The 19,993-nt window shown below is 47.3% G+C and overlaps 1 protein-coding gene across 3 annotated transcripts in view; it reads left to right on the forward strand.

Annotated features, from left to right (window-relative positions):
- The window catches only part of PHF20L1 (PHD finger protein 20 like 1), a 375,592-nt gene that overhangs the window by 351,429 nt on the left and 4,170 nt on the right, over positions 1–19,993 (forward strand). For all 3 annotated transcript variants that reach the window (XM_029592049.1, XM_029592050.1, XM_029592048.1), the window contains exon 20: positions 5,741–6,110. In XM_029592049.1, the coding sequence (XP_029447909.1) occupies positions 5,741–6,110 (370 nt within the window). The remainder of the gene's footprint in view (positions 1–5,740; positions 6,111–19,993) is intronic.

Raw genomic sequence — 19,993 nt, forward strand, 5'->3', positions numbered from 1 at the left:
CTTCATAATAACTTCTACAATTTTCCCCAGCACCAAAGTCCTGCTTACTGGTTGGTAGTTTCCCAGATCACTCTTAGATCCCTTTTTTAAAAATTGGTGTTTATTTGGCCACCCTCCAATCCTCAGGTACTGTAGCTTTTTTGAATGAGAAGTTAGAGATTCCAAGAAATAAGTCTGCAGTTTCATTTTTGAGTTCTTTCAGAACTCTGGGGAGTATACCATCTGGTTCCTGTGATTTGTTACTCTTTAGTTTGTTGATTTGCTCTATTACATCTTCTTGGCTCACCATAATTTAATTCAGCTCCTCTAAATCAGCATTCTCAAAGTGTTTCCAGCTTTGGTTTCTTCCCAGTACCCTCCTGAATAACAACTGAAGCAAATAATTAATTTAGTTTTTCTGCTATGGCCTTGTCTTCCCTGAGCACAACTTGGCCATCTCTTGGTCATCTAGTGGTCTAACAGACTCCTTCACAGGTGTGATTTGTTTCAAATATACTTTATTTTTATTTCCAGTTTACACCTTCTGAGTAACTGTCGTCTTTCACCCTTGATTTAGTTTAAAAGCTGCTCTATCTCCTTTTTAATGTTAGTGCCAGCAGCCTGGTTCCATCCTTGATAATGTGGAGCCCATTCTTTTGGAATAAGCTTCTTTTTCCCCAAAGTGTTCCCCAGTTCTTAACAAATCTAAAGCACTCTTTCCTGCCCCATTTCCTCATCTACCTAGTGAATCTCTGGAGCTCTGCCTGCCTTTGGAGTCCTCTGTATAGAATGGGAAGTATTTCTGAGCATGCTGACCTGGAGGTTCTGTGTTTCAGCTTTCTATCTAAAAGCCTAAATTTGTCTTTCAGAACCTTCCTATGGTCTTGGTACTCCCTTGTACCATGACATCTAGCTTCTCCACAGTACTGTCCAAAATGGTGATGCATGAGGTCTGCCACCTTCGCATCAGGCGGGCAAGTTACCAAGCGATCCTCCTACCTACCAGCCACTCAGCTATCTGCATTCCTAGTGAACGAATCGCTAACTACAAAAGCCATCCTAACCCTTTCCTCCTGGGCATATGTCCTTAGAGAGACATCCTATGTATTGGAGGATAATACATCATCTGGAGGTCAGGTCCCAGCTACAGAATCATTCCCTGCCACACCAGCGTGATGCTGCCCTTCCAGTTGACTTTGCTCCTCCAAGTGCAGGAGCTGCCAGACTGGAAGTGGGACTGTCCTGTTATGTCTGTGAAGGTCTCCTCTCTATACCGCTCTTTCTGCCTCAGTGCCTCCAGGTCTGTCACTTCAGCCTCCAAAAATCAAAATTGTTCTCTGAGAGCCAGGAGCTCTTTGAATGAGATGCACACATACAACCTTTCTCCAACTAGTAGACAATTAATTATACAGTACATGTGGCATTCTATGCAGTTCACTGGATCACCGTTGGATTGCTGTTTGATTCTTTATATTCTTGAGTTATTAGTTATTTAAAGTTGTTAAGGGAGTAGGGATCCTTAATCTCATATAAAGTCCGTTAAATTTATTTGGTGTATTTGTTTGCCAGTGATAGGAAGGGGGGATAGCAATTAATCTATTTATAAGGTCAGGGTTACACTCATTTTTTTCTAAATACCCAATTGACTATAGTTGTGAAAATGTCCTTCTTTTCCTCATTTATATTTTTTTTATTTCCTTCTCTTGGTGATACAGTATATTAGATCTTATCCTTTTTGTGAAATAGTCAATATCTAACAGTTGTATTTTATTGCTTTTCCTTCTTAATTGTAAGTGCTGTTTTTTTCCTAATCAAGATATTTCTTATAATTATATTTACTAAATTTCAAGTATTAATAAAAAAAATCCCTTTTGTCCTTTTAATTGGGATTCAAGTATATACTGTAAATGAAAGATTGTGCTTAGGGTGGGTGGAAATGGTTTTAACTTCTAAAGTCAGTCACACACGAATAACCTAAGAACTTAAGAAATTGCCATGCTGGGTATGACCAAGGGGGCATCAAGCCCAGCATACTGTTTCCAACAGAGGCCAAACCAGGCCACATGAACCTGGAAATTACCCAAACACTAAGAAGATCTCATGCTACTGATGCAATTAATAGCAGTGGCTATTCCCTAAGTAAACTTGATTAATAGCAGTTAATGGACTTCTCCTCCAAGAACTTATCCAAACCTTTTTTGAACCCAGCTACACTAACTGCACTAACCATACCATCTGGCAACAAATTCCAGAGCTTTATTGTGCGTTGAGTGAAAAATAATTTTCTCCGATTAGTCTTAAATGTGCTACTTGCTAACTTCATGGAATGCCCCCTAGTTCTTCTATTATTTGAAAGTGTAAATAATCGATTCACATATACTTGTTCAAGACCTCTCATGATCTTAAAGACCTCTATCATATCCCCCCTCAGCCGTCTCTTCTTCAAGCTGAACAGCCCTAACCTCTTCAGCCTTTCCTCAAAGGGGAACTGTTCCATCCCCTTTATCATTTTGGTTGCCCTTCTCTGTACCTTCTCCATCGCAACTATTATCTTTTTTGAGATGTGGCGACCAGAATTGTACACAGAATTCAAGGTGCGGTCTCACGATGGAGCGATATAGAGGCATTATAACATTTTCCGTTTTATTAGCCATTCCCTTCCTAATAATTCCTAACATTCTGTTTGCTTTTTTGACTGCTACAGCACACTGAGCCAATGATTTTAAAGTATTATCCACTATGATGCCTAGATCTTTTTCCTGGGTGGGAGCTCCTAATAAGGAACCTAACATCATGTAACTACAGCAAGGGTTATTTTTCCCTATATGCAACACCTTGCACTTGTCCACATTAAATTTCATCAGCCATTTGGATGCCCAATCTTCCAGTATCACAATCCGCTTGTGATTTAACTACTCTGAATAATTTTGTATCATCCACAAATTTGATAACCTAACTCATCATATTCCTTTCCAGATCATTTATATATATATATATATATTGAAAATCACCGGTCCTAGTACAGATCCATGAGGCATGCCACTGTTTACCCTTTTCCACTGAGAAAATTGACCATTTAATCCTACTCTCTGTTTCCAGTCTTTTAACCAGTTTGTAATCCACGAAAGGACATCGCCTCCTATCCCATGACTTTTTAGTTTTCTTGGAAGCCTCTCATGAGGGACTTTGTCAAACGCCTTCTGAAAATCCAAATACACCACATCTACCAGTTCACCTTTATCCCCAAGTTTATTAACCCCTTCAAAAAAAATAAAGCAGATTTGATAGGCAAGACTTTCCTGGGGTAAATCCATGTTGACTGTGTTCTATTAAACCATGTCTTTCTATATGCTCTATGATTTTGATCTTGGGAATAGTTTCCACTGTTTTCCCAAGCACTTTTCCTGTGTCATCTTAGGCTAGGAGCAAGAAAGCAGCATTGCAGATCTCAGGCTGCACCGTCCTCTGCTGCAGGGGCAGGATTGTCATGTTTTGAACCACATGGTTCAAATCTTGACACTCTGGTCCCGATAGCATAGGAAGAGGACAAGGCCTGATGTCTGCTATGCAGTTGTCCTGCTAACTGCAAGCTAACATGGGAGCTTGAGTGATCGGATTAGGAGTCAGATGGGAAGAGTGAGCGAAGGGATTATAAGCGAAGGAAAGTGGATGAGGGAGAGTAAGGGTGTTGTGGGAGTGGTTGGAAGAGTGAGTGAGGAGATCAGTGGGGAAGGAGAGAGTGCCAAGAGAAAGTGACTGAAAGAGAATGAGGGATCATAGGAGAAGGAGAAAGAGAGTGAAAGAAGAAAGTGACAGAGGGAATGTGGAAATACGGAGATGGGAGAGTGCCAAGAAAAAGGGAGGGAGAGAGTGGAGAGGAGAGCAAGGAGAATGGAGTAGATGTGGAGAATGAACGAGGAGATCATGATGGGTGCAAATGGAATGAGGAGATCAAAGGGGGTGTAGAGTATGAGGGGTTCAGAAAGATTTTGGGCATAGGAGTTGGAGTGAGTGAGAGAAGGGCTCGGCATCAGAAAGAAGTGTGTAATCGTTGATCTTCTTCCTTCTCCTTATCTTGCATCACCTCCTCCCTGGTCCAGGATCCCCTCTTTCTTCTCCCTCTTTCTCCTTCCTTTTCCTCAACTCGTTTCTCTTCCCTCCTCTTGCGATCTCTGCTCCCTGAATTCCCCCATTTTTCTCCTACACTCCCTCTGTGCCTTGATCCCCTGTCCTTCTCTGAGATACCTTTTCTATCCACCTTCATGATCCCCCTTTCCCTCTCCCTCCCCATCTCCATTTTCTATCCTCCTTTACTCTTCCCAGCACTAAGCATTGTTCCCTTACCCCTACACACACAAAAGAGCCAAACAAATTGTCTAGAGACCAGCAATGTCAAAAAACTTTTTAATAAAGTAAAATTAAAAGTAAGGTTTATTAATATGCAAATACATTCAGATTTCTGTAAACGTGCTATATAATTTTCAAACTCTTGCTGCACAACTTACCCTTGAGCTGCCACAGGAAACTTGGAGCTGGGCCTATTTTTGTAACACTGCACCAACAGTAGGTGTGCCTTACCTCCTGCACTGAACACCGCCATGCTTCCTGCTCTGATTCCCCCCAGATCCTGTCTTGGGCAAGTTTGTGTCCCAACTTCAATTAAAGGTCCTGCACCTGAAATTAATTTTGAAGCACCTGATCATGACATCAGCGGCAGGGGTACTTAATCTCTGGGTGTATCCCACTTCGATGCCTCAACAACAGATCCTCTGCCATGCACCCACCTACAGTGTGAGTTGCTTCTTCTTCCTGTCCGGTTCCTGTGTTTTCCTCCATGTCGTGCTCCAGCCCTCCTGCCTTGCTCTGACCTAGCCTCTGCCTATCTTGCTGTGCCTCCCCGTGCCTTGTCTCCTCAGCTTTCCATATTGACTTCAGATCCTGGCCACACCTTGCCTGCCACCTACCTTGACCTTAGCCCAGACAGGGACCATGCCTTGCCTGCCGTGTACCACGACCCTAGCTCGAATATTGACCTTGCCTTACCTGCCGTCTGCCATGACCTTAGCTAGATTTTGACCATACTTTCGCTTGCCTCCTGTCCTGACCTCAGTTCAGACTCCACTTCTCCTGCTCTGCCTTTGGCCTGCAGCCACCATGGGAGGGGGGAGCTACCTCCCAGTCCTCTCTTCTCATGCTGGTCTAAGAGTGTACTCTGTGCCCTGTTACAATTTGGTTAAGCATTTAACTTGTTTTGATACCTATCACACTTGCTGTAGCTTAACTTGCGAGTATTATAAATATCTCTGGGTTCATAAATATTTTAGATTATCTTTGAGTACAGGAAATATTTGTTCCATCAACATTGGAGCAGATTGTCACTTACATGTCATTTATTTATTTAAAATCATTTCCAGACAAGTCTACCAAAGCGATTAATAACATAAAATTAAAACAATCAAAATAATCACAGTAACAAAACAATCATAAACAATTAAGCATGAATTTTATTCTAATATTCCATAGCGTTACATACTGAACTATCAAAACTTCAGGAGAGGGCCAGTTGCATCTTAATTTAACTCTAATCATTAAAACCACTGTCATGATCCATGTTTTTAAGTTTTTACAAAATTTTAAACCATCCTTCTCTTCCTTTAAACCCAGTTTGAAGTGAATTCCATAATGCTGAAATTCCTGCTGCAAACAAACGATTTTTCTCAGAAAGAAACCTAATACTGATTTTGTTTTCCATTCTTTTAAGGAATAAAGAGCATCCTGATCTTCATTTTTGGGCCTGTTCAGGGACCTGGAAAGAGCAAGACCAAGTAACTCTTGGAGTAGAAAAGAAATTGATTTTTGATGACACTGTTAGTCCACCTGAAAGGACACTATATGGACACACCCATAAAGAGCAACCTAGTTTACCCCAAAAGATGGAAGAGACTTACATTATAAGTGAACATAGTTACCAAAAGCCATCAGGTTTTAATCAGGACTGTAAATCTGCTAATGACCCAGCCAGCTCAGAGGATGAAGAGACTAGTAGTTTTGATGAAGAAGAGCGGGAATATCTTCCAGAAGATAAAAAGTGTTTACAGTATTCATTGAAAGAGGGTGCTATGAATGAGCAGGTAAGTAACATGTATTTGAATTAGTTCAAGTAATGATTGAGCAACTAGCTAAGGATGTATGGTATCATATTTCAGGTAACAAGGAACATTATTCCAAAAAAAATACTTAACTACTACTACTTTTTTCATGATTATTAAGCTAAAGTAAAATCAAACAGAATAATGTAAATGTGAGAAACTACCACTATCATGGCCTTGTACCAGTGTTTCTTCAGTTGGTCATGGAGTATCCCCAGCCAGTCTGGTTTTTAGGATAACCACAGTGAATACCTGTGAGTTTTGCATGCTTTGCGCCATTTTATCTCATTCATCTTCAATATGGATATCTTGAAATCCAGTCTGGCTAAGACATACTTGGGACTAGTTTGAGGAACACTTGTGTATGCTGTAAAGTCTGAAGAGTAACTAGTAGAATTTTTAGTATTTTTTGGTAATTTTTCTTGTATCAGTGTAAGAATATTCAATTGATACTGTTACCTTAGCTTTTGATATCACATCCGAAGAAAGGACTTGTTTGATCTCAAAGTTTATGTACTATATTTTGATTATTCTTAAGTAAGTGTAATAAAGGACATCAAAACCTGCAAAGCGGGGAATTTTCCTTCAGGGTCAATATGGCTGGTAGAACTGTGCATAATAAGATTATATTAGTGTAAAGCAAAATTGGATAAAATAAGTATAATGTTTCTCTGAGAGAAAGCAAAATGTTGAAGTGCACACAGATGGGTGATGTTATCAAGCAGAGCCCCAGCTAGTATTGCTGACTTCAGCCCATTCTACCACAGTCCTCATCTTGGGCAGAAGCAACCATGCAGATATCTGTTTTGTAATCAAAACATCAAAGGAGGCAATCAGAAGGCATTGTTGACCAACTTCAAGATAGAAGTCAATTAATGAAGTACTTGCAGAAATGCATAAAAAGGTTTATTAGTTCTAAACCTCTTTTTTAAGTTTGGAAGAAGTATATAATGCCTGCATCAGCCAAATAGAAATCTTTAACCTTTCTAAGGCCACTATTCTCCCAATCTTTAGCATACCCGGCATAAATTTTGCACTTCTTGGAGGATAAACAGAATGGCAGCCCTCAAACATGGGTAGCGATGGCAGATGGAGACTGTCGCAGAAATTTGATTTCAAAATTTCTAGAAGTTTGAGCATCCCATACTGCCATGTGTTCATGCAGGGTCCTCTTCAGTTTCATGGTTCTTGTGTCTGCTTCTGCTAGGAAGAAATTTCTGCTTCCTTGGAAGATAACTTTAAAACATGCATGAGTTCATCCTCTCTGCAAACTCTTGAATCACACTAGCGTTCAGCAGTCAGCCATTTATACACCTCTGCTATTCCAGGAAGATGCGGCCTTTCCTCCTGCTTCTCAGGCCATTTTGGCATTGGCAATTTGAAGAGGAATTGGATAGGAAGATCCAGGAGACATAATACTGAAAGATACAGTGCATCAGTATCGGTGCCATGCAGATGGAGGTCAAGCCAATACATGGTGACACCTAGTGGCATGGTTCTAATAATAGTTCCTGAAAAGGAATCTACATTGGGAATGGCTACACTGATGATTATCTCTAGCTCTTTGGGTGGTGAAAGTCCTCTGAGGCACAGGAGTTCATCAGGGTTTGGGCCCAAACTGTCAAGTACACCCTTCTCTGAGGCTTTGACTGTTAGCCAGGTGAGGTCTGGGTCTACTCCCCCCAGCCTATCAGTTAAACTCAGATTCGGAATATTCTTGGGGGTACGACTATGGTTCTGAGGACTTCTCTGATCAGAAGGAGTCAATGGGTCTCCCTCTTACTCCTCTCCTCCAAAGGAAAGAAGACATTCTTCTTGTGAGAACCTCTTTTGCTGGCTTTATCCAGAGAATGGCAGATGCCATTCCATTTAAGAACATAAGAAATTGCCTTACTGAGTCAGATAGGGATTTTTCATGTGTGAGAACTGCCACCCTGTTTGTCTTCTGAGAAAGCCAGCTGCTTACTTGTAACAGGTGTTTGAGGACAGCAGGATGTCTGTCCTCACAAAACCCACCTGAGTCCCCTTGAAGTTGGTTTCTCCAAGTTTATGCTAAATGATAGACTGAAGATGCCCCTGTGTGGATGTGTGGCAGTATGGCATACTGTGCATGTTCTGTAGGGCATGTTCAAAGTACTTTAAAACCAAAGTTTCATGTCAGGCTTCATGTGTGAGAGCTGACATTCTGCTCGCCTTGGAGAACAAGTGATACAGGTAAGCAACTCTGCTTTCCTTGAAGTGGCAAATGGGGAAAATGTGGAGAAACATTTTATTTTTCCTAATCATCTTCCAAGCCTGTTTGATTAATCTAATTGGTATATTATTGTTCATTATCATCTCTTGATAAGGCTCTGACTTTTGCATTTTATGCTAACTCTGATTTAAGAGGGTTCACTAAATATTTTTCTATTTCCAGATCACATAACTTTAAGATATGGCATAACCAGTCATTAGCATATCTAAGCAGACAGGCCATCTTGTTATTCTTAAAGTTTGGAATTGGAAAACCTCTTTCTTTATATGGGAGTATAATGTTTTTTCAATGGAAATCTTGACTTTTCCAAAGAGATATATAGGTCTCTCTTGGGCTTATCACCAAACGCAGCATCTGTAAAAGGCAGAGCCACGTGGACAATATGACCAATTTAAATAATCGAACCAGCCCATTAAGAAAAACGATGGATCTGCCAGTTTATTAATTCTATCATGTGATCGATACAAATTCCATTTGAATGTGCACATAAAAAAATTAACATATTAAGTCTAGTATCCTGTTTGCAACAGTGGTCAATCCAGGTCACAAGTACCTGGTAGGATCCCAAAAGGATGATAGATTCCATTCTGCTTATCCCAGAGATAGGCAGTGGATTTCCCCAAGTCCATCTTAATAATGGTTTATGGACTTTTCTTCCAGGAACTTTTCCAAACTATTCTTAAACACAGCTACCCTAACAGTTTTTTACTATGTTCTCCGGCAATGAATTTCAAAGTTTACGTTGTTACAAAATATTTTTTCCTATTTGTCTTAAATGTATTTTCATGGTAACTTCATTGCTTGTCCCCTAGTCTTTGTAATTTTTGAAAGAGTAAACCTGTTCTCATTTATCCGGTCCACTCCACTCATTATTTTATAGACCTCTTATCATATCTCCCTTCAGTCATTTCTTCTCCAAGCTCGAGAGTCCTAACTTTAGTCTTTCCACATAGCCAGTTTATAGTTTGTTTATAAAGGGAATAATGGTACCAGGGAAAGTATCTTGAACATTTCCTTCATAAGATACTTGTACAAGCCCTTTAAGTCTAGGGTCGGACAATAGCCCCCTTTTTTCATTGGCATCAGGACTGGCCTAGCATGGCCTAGCATGGCATTTATGTTCTTACTTGGAGAATACTATGGTCAAGCAAACAAGTGGGTTTGCAGCCTTACAAGAGTCGTATGGGCCTGGCAGTGAGATGTGCAAGTCTATTGGATGGGCAAACAAAGTATGTGCTGGAGAAAGTTGACTCCTTTTCTGTTGCCGCATCTGAATATTTTGGTACACTTTAATGAAACACCTGCATGACAACCCTCTTGGGTCTTTGTCCTGCTGACAAGCAGTATGATTTGTAAAAAGAGAACGCTTCAGAATCAGTGGAATTGTTTGTATTCTGATTGTATTGTGAAACAGTAATAGTCTGATTGGACATTAAACCTCATCACCACAAACAGCAGCTAAAACTGTGAAACTGTGGCCTCAAGGTTAATAGAGAGGTCAACCTTTGAATTTTTTATGTTAGTAGCAGAACAATTTGGGGAAAGTATCTGCGTCTGGGGATAGTGTTCCACAAATATTCAGTGGGTGGTTTATGTGGCTCAGGGAGACCCCTGGGAAGCTGCATGGTGTGAATTGAGTGCAGCCATGCCAGAAGAGTGCAGCTTAACTTGGAAGCACAATTTGTGTTTAGAAGGATTCATGAAATTGGCCTGTTTTGAGCCATGGTGGGCACAGCTTAGGGGTGAATATAAGACTCCCTATTTCAAGGGTGGGCATGTCCAGTCCTTAAAAGCCATAAATAGGTCTGGTTTTCAGGATATCCACAATGAATATACATGACATACATTTGCATACAATTAAGGCAGTACATGCATATCTTTCTCACTAATATTCATTGTGGATATCCTGAAAATCAGGCCTCTCTGTGGCTTTTGAGGACTAAAGTTGGCCATCACTACCCTAGCTGATTGCATGGCAAGTAGTTAGCAATTTTTCAGTACTTGGCTTGGGTGCATAGTGTTTACATTTGCTAGAATAAAGTTTAGTATCTGAATGATGTTTTGATAGGTTTGGAGGCAGAGGAAAGCCATGAGACAGGAATAGTCACAAATTGTTTATCAAATTTCTACTTTTTCAACAGTTTCAATAGTCTCCCAACATTTTGCCCACAGTTGACAAAAACATATTTGAGTGACTTGACGCCTGTAATAGTAACTTAGAAAATGCACAGTGCAAATTTCAGAACACGTATACCGAATAATTGAAAGGTAAAATGCAGTTAAAAAAAATAATTTGTCCCTAGAAACAATATTTCCATAACAAATTTGCTGAAAGAAAACCATTACATTATTATATTACATTATATTTTCAATTTATACGCCGCCTTTCTACAACATGGCAATATAACAAACCAGCAGTATATAAAAAATACGATCGCATATTCATAAGCAGTATATCAAAATACATTAAAATATTTATCAAAAATATAAACAAAGCAATAACTATCCTTCTCCCTCCTCCATTCACAAGAACTAAACCCAAAACATTTCTCAACCCTCCAATTCCAAAAATATGCTCCCGATAAATTAGGTTCTGTTTGAGTATTACTGGTTCCTTTATTTGGCTAATATATTTTTTAAGATGCAAATTTATGCAGCTTTTTTAAGTCACATCCTTGGCAGCCTAAAACATTACGTCCTTTCTATTTTTTTAGAACCATTAATGCATTTAAAATGTGTGAGCACAAACTATACTTTCCTAGTGTGTATCAGATGGACTCAGGACCAATGGGTTTAGTGTACTCCTGTTAGCAGTTGGAGACAGATCAGATTTCAATCTGACGTCAGCCCCTAGTACATATACCCCTGCAGGAAGTGCAGCTCTTCAGTATTTTCCGTCTCCATAGCAGTTAGGGACTATCTGCACGCTCTCGCAGCGTTTGAAGGGGGAACCTAAAACGAACCCCCTGCTGGAGGGGCTTCGCCAGACTTCTCGCCATTTTCCTCTCTTACAGGCAGCACAAAGGAAAATTAGTTTCTTACCTGATAATTTTCGTTCCTGTAGTACCAAGGATCAGTCCAGGACACCTGGGTTGTGACTCCGCACCAGTAGATGGAGACAGACTAAAACTTGTGGGCGGAGCCATATATGCCCCTGTGCCAGTCACAGCCCCTCAGTCATACGTAATGTCAAAGTAGAACACAACCAGAGAACTAAACTATCTATAAACCGCTAATAGAACGTGGAAAGAAACACCCCTCCTGGAAACGGACTCTCCAACCGAGAGAGCTAAACAAGCGGAACAGAATAATTCAGAACAAGAGCGGACTCTCCATTACTTCAGCGCAACACTGCGGGCGGGATCCTGGACTGATCCTTGGTACTACAGGAACGAAAATTATCAGGTAAGAAACTAATTTTTCTTTCCCTGTACGTACCAGGATCAGTCCAGGACACCTGGGATGTACCAGAGCAAACCTAACGAGGGTGGGAAGCAGAGAGTCCCGCTCGGAGTACCCTCTCTCCAAACCCTCCGGAATCGGTAGCCCGGACATCCAACCGGTAATGCCTGATAAAGGTATGTAATGACTTCCAGGTAGCCGCCCTGCAAATCTCTTGAGGCGACACCTGCGAAGCTGCCGCCCAAGACGCCGCTTGAGGACGAGTCGAGTGAGCCCTAAGGCCCGCAGGAAGTGGTTTTCCCCCGTACCAAGTACGCCGACCCAATGTCCTCCTTGAGCCAACGGGCGATCGTTGTGCGTGACGCTGCGGCCCCTTTCTTTGGACCAGAGAACAGGACAAACAGATGATCTGTGACCCGAAACGGATTAGTGACCTCCAGATATCGAAGGAGGGATCTCCGCACGTCAAGCTTCCGTAAATCCCTTTCTTCTGGATCGGAGGACTCCCTTCCCGCGAAAGCGGGCAACTCCACCGATTGATTCACGTGAAAAAACGACACAACTTTCGGAAGAAAGGAGGGAACCGTCCGCAAAGAAACTTCGGAATCCGAACAACGCAAGAAAGGTTCCCTACAGGACAGGGCCTGTAACTCGGAAACACGCCGTGCCGAGGCAATTGCTACCAAGAACGCAGTTTTTTGTGTTTTTTTTTTTTTAAAGTGAGATCCTTAAGAGTTGCGCGTTTCAAGGGCTCAAACGGCGCCGTGCAGAGAGCGGAGAGAATCCAATTGAGGTTCCAAGCCGGACAAGGGAGACGCAATGGAGGGCGAAGGTGCTTAGCACCCCGAAGGAAACGAGAAATATCCGGATGAAGCGCCAGGGACGTACCACGGACCTTACCTCGTAAACAACCAAGCACCGCTACTTGGACACGTAGAGAACTGCATGCCAGACCTTTGGCCAGACCTGCCTGGAGGAACGCCAGAATGTCGGAGACCGACGCCGAAATGGGGTCCACCCCACGCTGCACGCACCATTCCTCAAAGACCACCCAGACTCGGACATAAGCCATAGACGTCGACTGTTTCCGGGAACGCAGCAACGTAGCCACCCCCGCATCTGAGAAACCTTTTCTCTCCAGCCGCGTCCACTCAAAAGCCATGCCATGAGACAGAAGCGATCCGCATCCTCCAAACAGACAGGGCCCTGACGGAGTAGGCCCGCCATTCCTTGGAGCCGAAGGGGAGCCGCTACCGCCAGCTGGACGAGGTCCGCAAACCACGGCCGGCGCAGCCACTCCGGTGCCACCAAGATCACAGTGGCCGGGTGCAACTCTATGCGCCGTAGAATCTTGCCGATCATCGGCCACGGGGGAAAACACGTAAAGCAGCACATCCGTCGGCCAGGGAAGCACCAACGCGTCGACGCCTTCTGCCCCCCGTTCTCGACGTCGACTGTAAAATCGCGGGGCCTTCGCGTTGTGCCACGTGGCCATCAGATCCACGTGGGGCACACCCCACATTTCGCAAATGAGAAGGAACGCTGCGTCCCCCAGCTCCCACTCTCCGGGATCTAGGCGCTGACGGCTGAGAAAATCCGCCTGCACGTTGTCGACTCCCGCAATGTGAGACGCTGCTATGTTGCTGAGATGCAGCTCCGACCAGGCCATCAAGCGCTGAGCCTCCTCCGCTACCTGGGGGCTCCTTGTCCCGCCCTGGCGGTTGAAGTATGCCACGGTGGTCGCATTGTCCGACAACACTCGGACTGCCCTTCCCCGCAGCAACGGCAGAAAAGCTTGCAGGGCCAGACGGACCGCTCTGGTCTCCGGGCGATTGATAGACCACTGGGCTTGTGACACTGACCATAGGCCTTGGACTGAGCTCCCTAGGCAGACCGCTCCCCAACCGGAGAGGCTTGCATCCGTGGTAACCACTATCCAATCGGGCACTAGAAGGGAGACTCCAGAAGACAGATGACTGGGATCCCGCCACCAGAGCAGGCTGGACCTCTCCTCCGAGACCGGCTTCCAGCGGGACAGTAAGGACGACTGTAATGGTCGCAGATGAGCGAACGCCCAGGGCACCAGTGCTAGCGTTGAAGCCATAGACCCTAGGACCGTAAGGTAGTCGCAGACCCGCGGTTGGCGGAGAGACAATAAGCGCCTCACTTGAGATTGCAGTTTGCATACCCGGTTGTGCGACAGGAACACCTTGCCCTGTTTCGTGTCGAACACCGCTCCCAGATATTCCAAGGTCTGCGTGGGGGCCAGATGACTCTTTTTGAAGTTGACCACCCATCCTAGGGAATGCAGAAGATGGAGGACCCTGGCCACCGCCATCCGACACTGATCCTCGGACTTCGCCCGAATCAACCAATCGTCCAGATAAGGATGGACCAGGAGACCTTCCCGGCGCAACTGCGCTGCCACCACCACCATCACCTTTGTGAATGTACGGGGGGCCGTCGCGAGCCCAAACGGGAGCGCACGAAACTGGTAATGCCGTCCCAGAATGCAGAACCTGAGGAAGCGCTGGAACGATGGCTGAATGCCTATGTGAAGATACGCCTCCGTGAGATCCAGGGAGGCCAGGAACTCGCCGGACAGAACCGCGGCTATGACGGAGCGAATCGTCTCCAGTTTGAAGTGAGGAACGCGAAGGCATCGGTTTACCCCTTTGAGATCCAGAATTGGTCTGGACGTGCCGTCTTTCTTTGGGACGATGAAGTAGATGGAATAACGGCCCTTGCCGTGTTGGCTGACCGGGACGGGGGAAATAGCCCCTAAGCCTTCCAAGCGTCGGATGGTGTCTAGCACCGCCACCTTCTTCTCGGGGGTCTTGCAGGGCGAGACGAGGAACTTGTCCCCTGGAGTGCGAGCAAAATCTAACGCGTAGCTGTGTCTTATCACGTTGAGGACCCACAGGCCCGACGTTACACCGGCCCATCTCTCGAAAAAAGACATCAACCGCGCCCCGACGTTGGGAACGGAGTGCTGGGGCTGCGGCGGGAGATGGGCCGACCACCTTTCATTGTGAAGACTTGGCCCCTGTGATCGCCAGGGGTCCGCCTTGCCGTCCGAAGCGCTTCCCCCGAAAGGAATGCTGTTGCCACTGCGGGGTACGGGAGGAAAAAGACCTGGATCTAGCCTCGGGCAGCCTGAAAACCCTGTTTTCCCCCAGGGACATCATTAAATCGTCTAATTCCTTGCCAAACAGCAACTTACCTTTGAATGGTAGCGCCCCGAGGTGAGCCTTGGAAAAGCCGTCCGCCGCCCCGTTGCGTAGCCACCGGAGGCGACGCGCCGAAACAGCAGCCACCATAGATCTCGCCGAGGTGCGCTGCAGATCGTGGAGCGCATCTGCGCCATAAGCTATCGCCGCTTCCAACTTATCCGCCTGCGCTGCCTCGCCTGCAGAAAAATCCGCATTGGCTTGAAGAACCTGAGCCCAGCGCAAGCTAGCTTGCATCGCGAAAGTCGTGCAGATGGCGGCTCGTACTCCGAGCGCGGAGACCTCGAAAATATTCTTAAGCTGAACTTCCAGCTTCCTGTCCTGAAGATCCCTGAGGGCTGTCGCTCCCATGACTGGGATGGTGGATCTCTTCGTTACCGCAGAAACCGCTGAATCCACCTTGGGCAGTTTGAGAAGGTCCAGCGCATCCTCCGGGAGCGGGTGAAGCTTGTCCATGGCTTTGCTGACCTTCAGACCCAATTCTGGAGTGTCCCATTCGCGAAACAGGATGTCCGTGAAGAAAAATGAAACGGAAAAGCAACTGCCGGGCCCGTGAGGCCTATCAGGACCGGATCCATGTTCGCCTCCTGCCGAACCACTACCGGAGGGGCCTCTATTCCCCGCTCTTGGAGAATGGCTGGAATTAGGGGCGGCAGTTCCTCCCTGCGGAAGAGCCGGACCACCGTGGGATCGTCTCCCTCCACTGCCTGTGATCCTTTTCCTGCGCCGGACGGAGCGGATCCGTCCGCTGCCACCTCGTCGGCCCCCTGTTGGGGCTCTTCAGTGGAATCAGTGTCCGAACCAGAGGAGGAATCTGAGTCTGCCTCCTGTGGGACGCCACGCGGAGGCCGTTTTGCCTTCGAAGCGCTCGGGGGCACCTCCGCAACCCCCGATGGCCTCTTGGACTTCTTCAGCCGTGGAGCCTTGCGGGATTCCCTCCGGCCGCGCTTGCTCTTCTTATATTTCAGGACTTTGCGCAGCAAGAGCGCAAAGTCCTCTGAAAACGAACCGGAACCGGAAGAAACTTCAGCGGGACTCCCCTGGGACCCCGGGTCCCCCGAGGAACCCCTCTCCGTCGCAATTCGCTGAGGAGAAAACGCGGGGGGCAGGGCTGCAGGCCCTGCCGTTTCCCGCGCCATTTCGCGGCCCGTGGCCAAAATGGCCGCCGCACCCGCCCTGAGCGGGAAAAGCTCCTGGGGCTTCTCTATCGCGCCCCCCCCCGCTCAGCGGCGCTCGCGCGGGTCGCAACCGAGCCCCCCGAGTCGCCCTGGACGACCCCTCATCGCCCGGGATGCAGGCCGCGCAAAGGCCGTCGCGTGAGAGACGCGCGCGCGCCGAGCCGCAGGCCCGGCAAATCGAACCGCGAGGCATGCCGGCGAAAACGGCGCGAAGACGGGGAGCAACGGCAGGTAAGCAAAATAAAATTAGTGCGAACGGCCTCCCCCCTGTCAGCGGCGCCCCCCCCCGAGAGTGGCGACGCAAAGAAACAAGAGAGCCGGCTCACAATAAAAAAACACTTTTTTTTTTTTTTTTTTTTTACACAAAAAAGGCCTGTCGCTGACCAAGGTCCTGGAGCCCTAATCCAGCAGGGGTGAGAAACCGGGCTCCCCGGTGTCACCCCTGACGCTGCTACTTGGAATAGCCGGGTCCTCGACCCTAGCAGCGGCCTCAACCGGGGGAGGGTAGTCCCCTCAGGACCTCTCAACCCCCCTGGGAGGCAGGGCGGACGGGACGTCAGGGACAATTTAGTAAAAGAACCCAAATAAAAACGCCTTATCCTAAACTGGCCTAAAATCAAGAAAAATATAACCAACCCTGAAGGAATACCAGAACCAGGGCAGGAAGGAGCTGTGACCGCACCTGCACCATCTACTGGAGACAGAGTAAGACTGAGGGGCTGTGACTGGCACAGGGGCATATATGGCTCCGCCCACAAGTTTTAGTCTGTCTCCATCTACTGGTGCGGAGTCACAACCCAGGTGTCCTGGACTGATCCTGGTACGTACAGGGAACAGTTAATTGACCTGGAATGGAATGCTCCGGAGTCCACATTCAAAGGGGGATGAGCTTTGGTAGCCATGTATCCCCTGGACCCAGCGACCAAAGAGCTTCTGGCATGCCCAAGAGTGGATGCCATGGTCTGCATGGTCGCTAAGCGCACTACTATCCCAGTGGAGGGAGAAGCGGCGCTCAAGGATGCACATGACCGGTGCCTGGAATCCATCCTCAAACAGTCATTGACGTTGCAGCCATGTCTCTACATGTCACCACGGTGCGGCCTGCTGATCACAAACCAGGAACAACACCCCGGGAGAAGACATGGAACCAGCAGTATCATTCCTCACGGATGCTGCCTCCGATCTAGTGCGCACAGCAGCCAGGGGAGTGTCATCTGCAGTGGCGGCCAGGAGACAACTCTGGCTTCGAAGTTGGTCGGCCGACACATCTTCCAAGACGCGCCTCACAAGGATGGCCCTTCAAAGGAATCCCTCCTGTTCGGCAGCGAACTAGAGAAACTGGCCAACAAATGGGGCGAGTCTCCATTACCGCGCCTGCCAGAAGATAAGACGAAGAGAAGCCAGCGGTCCTTCCCTAGGCCCTCCAGCGGCAGAAGTTCACAGCGCTTCAACCCTTACAGGAGCAACTATCGAGCGCCCCGCCCTACGGGCAAGAACCAGTCCTTTCGGAACAAGCACAACAAGAGGGGAGCCAGCTCGGGTAAGGCCCCAGCTGCGCCCCACAATGAGATTCAGCTGACCCATCCAAGGGAGGAAGCCATAGGGGGCAGACTAGCCCTATTTTACCGCAGATGGGTCGAGATAACTTCGGACAAGTGGGTCCTAGCCATCATTCGGGAGGGGTTCTACCTGGATTTCCTACGAACCCCTCTGGACAAGTTCGTGGAATCCCCCTGCCATGACCCCCTCAAGAAGATGGCAGTGGAAGCTACACTGTCCAGACTTCTGCCCCTCGAGGCCATAAGCCCGGTGCCTCCACAAGAAATAAATACTGGACATTATTCCATTTACTTTATCGTACCCAAGAAAGAGGGTACATTCAGGCCCATCCTGGACCTCAAGTCTGTCAACCGCCACCTAAGGATTCCCCGCTTCCGCATGGAAACCCTACGATCCGTGATACGTGCAATACAACCGGGAGAGTTCCTCACATCCCTGGATCTTTCGGAGGCCTACCTACACATCCCAATTCATCGCTTCAAAGTCCTGAATCGTCACTATCAGTTCCGGGCACTCCCCTTCGGGTTAGCCACAGCACCCCGGACGTTCACCAAGGTAATAGTGGTGGCGGCAACACTGAGGAAGGAAGGAATCCTCATTCACCCTTACCTGGACGATTGGCTGATCAGGGCAAAGTCACCGGAGGAAAGCCACCAAGCAACCAGCAGAGTCATAACGCTACTGGAAAGCCTAGGATGGATGGTCAACACAAACAAAAGCTCCCTACAGCCCTCACAGTCACTGGAATACTTAGGAGTCCGATTCGACATCAAGGAAGACAAGATCAGCCTGACCCCCACAAGGAGATCAAAACTGTGGAACCGGTTGCAGACTTTGCTGAACGATCCTCGACCCACAGCATGGGATTACCTGCAAGTCCTCAGGCTGATGGCATCCACACTGGAAGTTGTGCCATGGGCGCGAGCCCACATGAGGCCCCTACAGCGCTCACTTCTATCACGGTGGAGCCCGCGGTCCCAGAACTACATCGTATGCCTACCACTCCCGGGCAGAGTCTGTATTCAGCTACGGTGGTAGCTGCAGACCAGCCACATGAGCAGGGGATCAAGACTATCCTCCCCAACCTGGACCCTGCTCACCACAGATGCCATTCTACAAGGATGGGGAGCACACTGCGAGGAGTTAACCGCCCAAGGGCAGTGGAACGCAGAAGAGGCGGGATGGAACATCAACCGCCTAGAACCGCGGGCAGTCAGACTAGCCTGTCTGCGGTTCGCTCACAGACTTCGAGACAAAGCGGTCAGAGTAATGTCGAGCAATGCTACGACAGTGGCCTACATCAACCGACAGGGTGGAACCAGAAGCCAATAGGTGTCCCTAGAAATAGACCTCCTGATAGCGTGGGCGGAAGCAAACCTCCAGGAGATCTCCGCCGTCCACATCGCCGGGAAAGACAACATCACGGCAGACTTCCTCAGCAGGGAAAGTCTAGACCCAGGAGAATGGAAGCTGTCGTCCACAGCCTTCAAGATGGATAGTGAGTCTGTGGGGTCCCCAGACATGGACCTTCTGGCAAACAGATCCAACGCTCAAGTATCCATATACTTCAGCCGCAGGCGGGAACCGCAGTCCCAAGCGATCGATGCCCTGGTACAGACCTGGCCACTGGGGACCCTGCTATACTCCTTCCCGCCGTGGCCCTTATTGGGCGCAATCATTCACAAGATACGACACAGGGGACTAGTTCTGGTGGCTCCGGATTGGCCAAGACGACCCTGGTACGCAGACATGAGAAGACTACTGGCAGGGAACCCACTACCTCTGCCTCCACACAGAGACCTGCTACAACAAGGTCCGATCCTCCACGAGGACCCAGCTCAATTCTCTCTTACGGTCTGGCCATTGAGAGGGCCCACCTAAGAAAAAGCGGATACTCGGGGGCAGTAATAGACACTCTCCTCCGAGCATGCAAGTTCTCCACATCACTAACGTACATAAGGATCTGGAGAGTATTTGAGGCCTGGTGCGAAGACCACAACATCAAGCCACACTCCTCTAAAGTTCCCGTGATCCTGGAATTCTTACAGAATGGACTACAGAAGGGTCTGTCCCTCAACTGCATCAAGGTACAGGTTGCTGCATTGTCATGCTACGGCTCCAGGAGCGAGGGCGACAGCATAGCCTCTCACCCAGTAGTATCACGCTTCCTGAAAGGAGTCAAACACATTCGTCCACCACTAAAGTGGCTGGTACCTCTGTGGAACCTCAATCTTGTCTTGG

This window comes from Rhinatrema bivittatum, chromosome 2, assembly GCF_901001135.1.
Source record: "Rhinatrema bivittatum chromosome 2, aRhiBiv1.1, whole genome shotgun sequence".
NCBI classification, from domain to species: Eukaryota; Metazoa; Chordata; class Amphibia; order Gymnophiona; family Rhinatrematidae; genus Rhinatrema; species Rhinatrema bivittatum.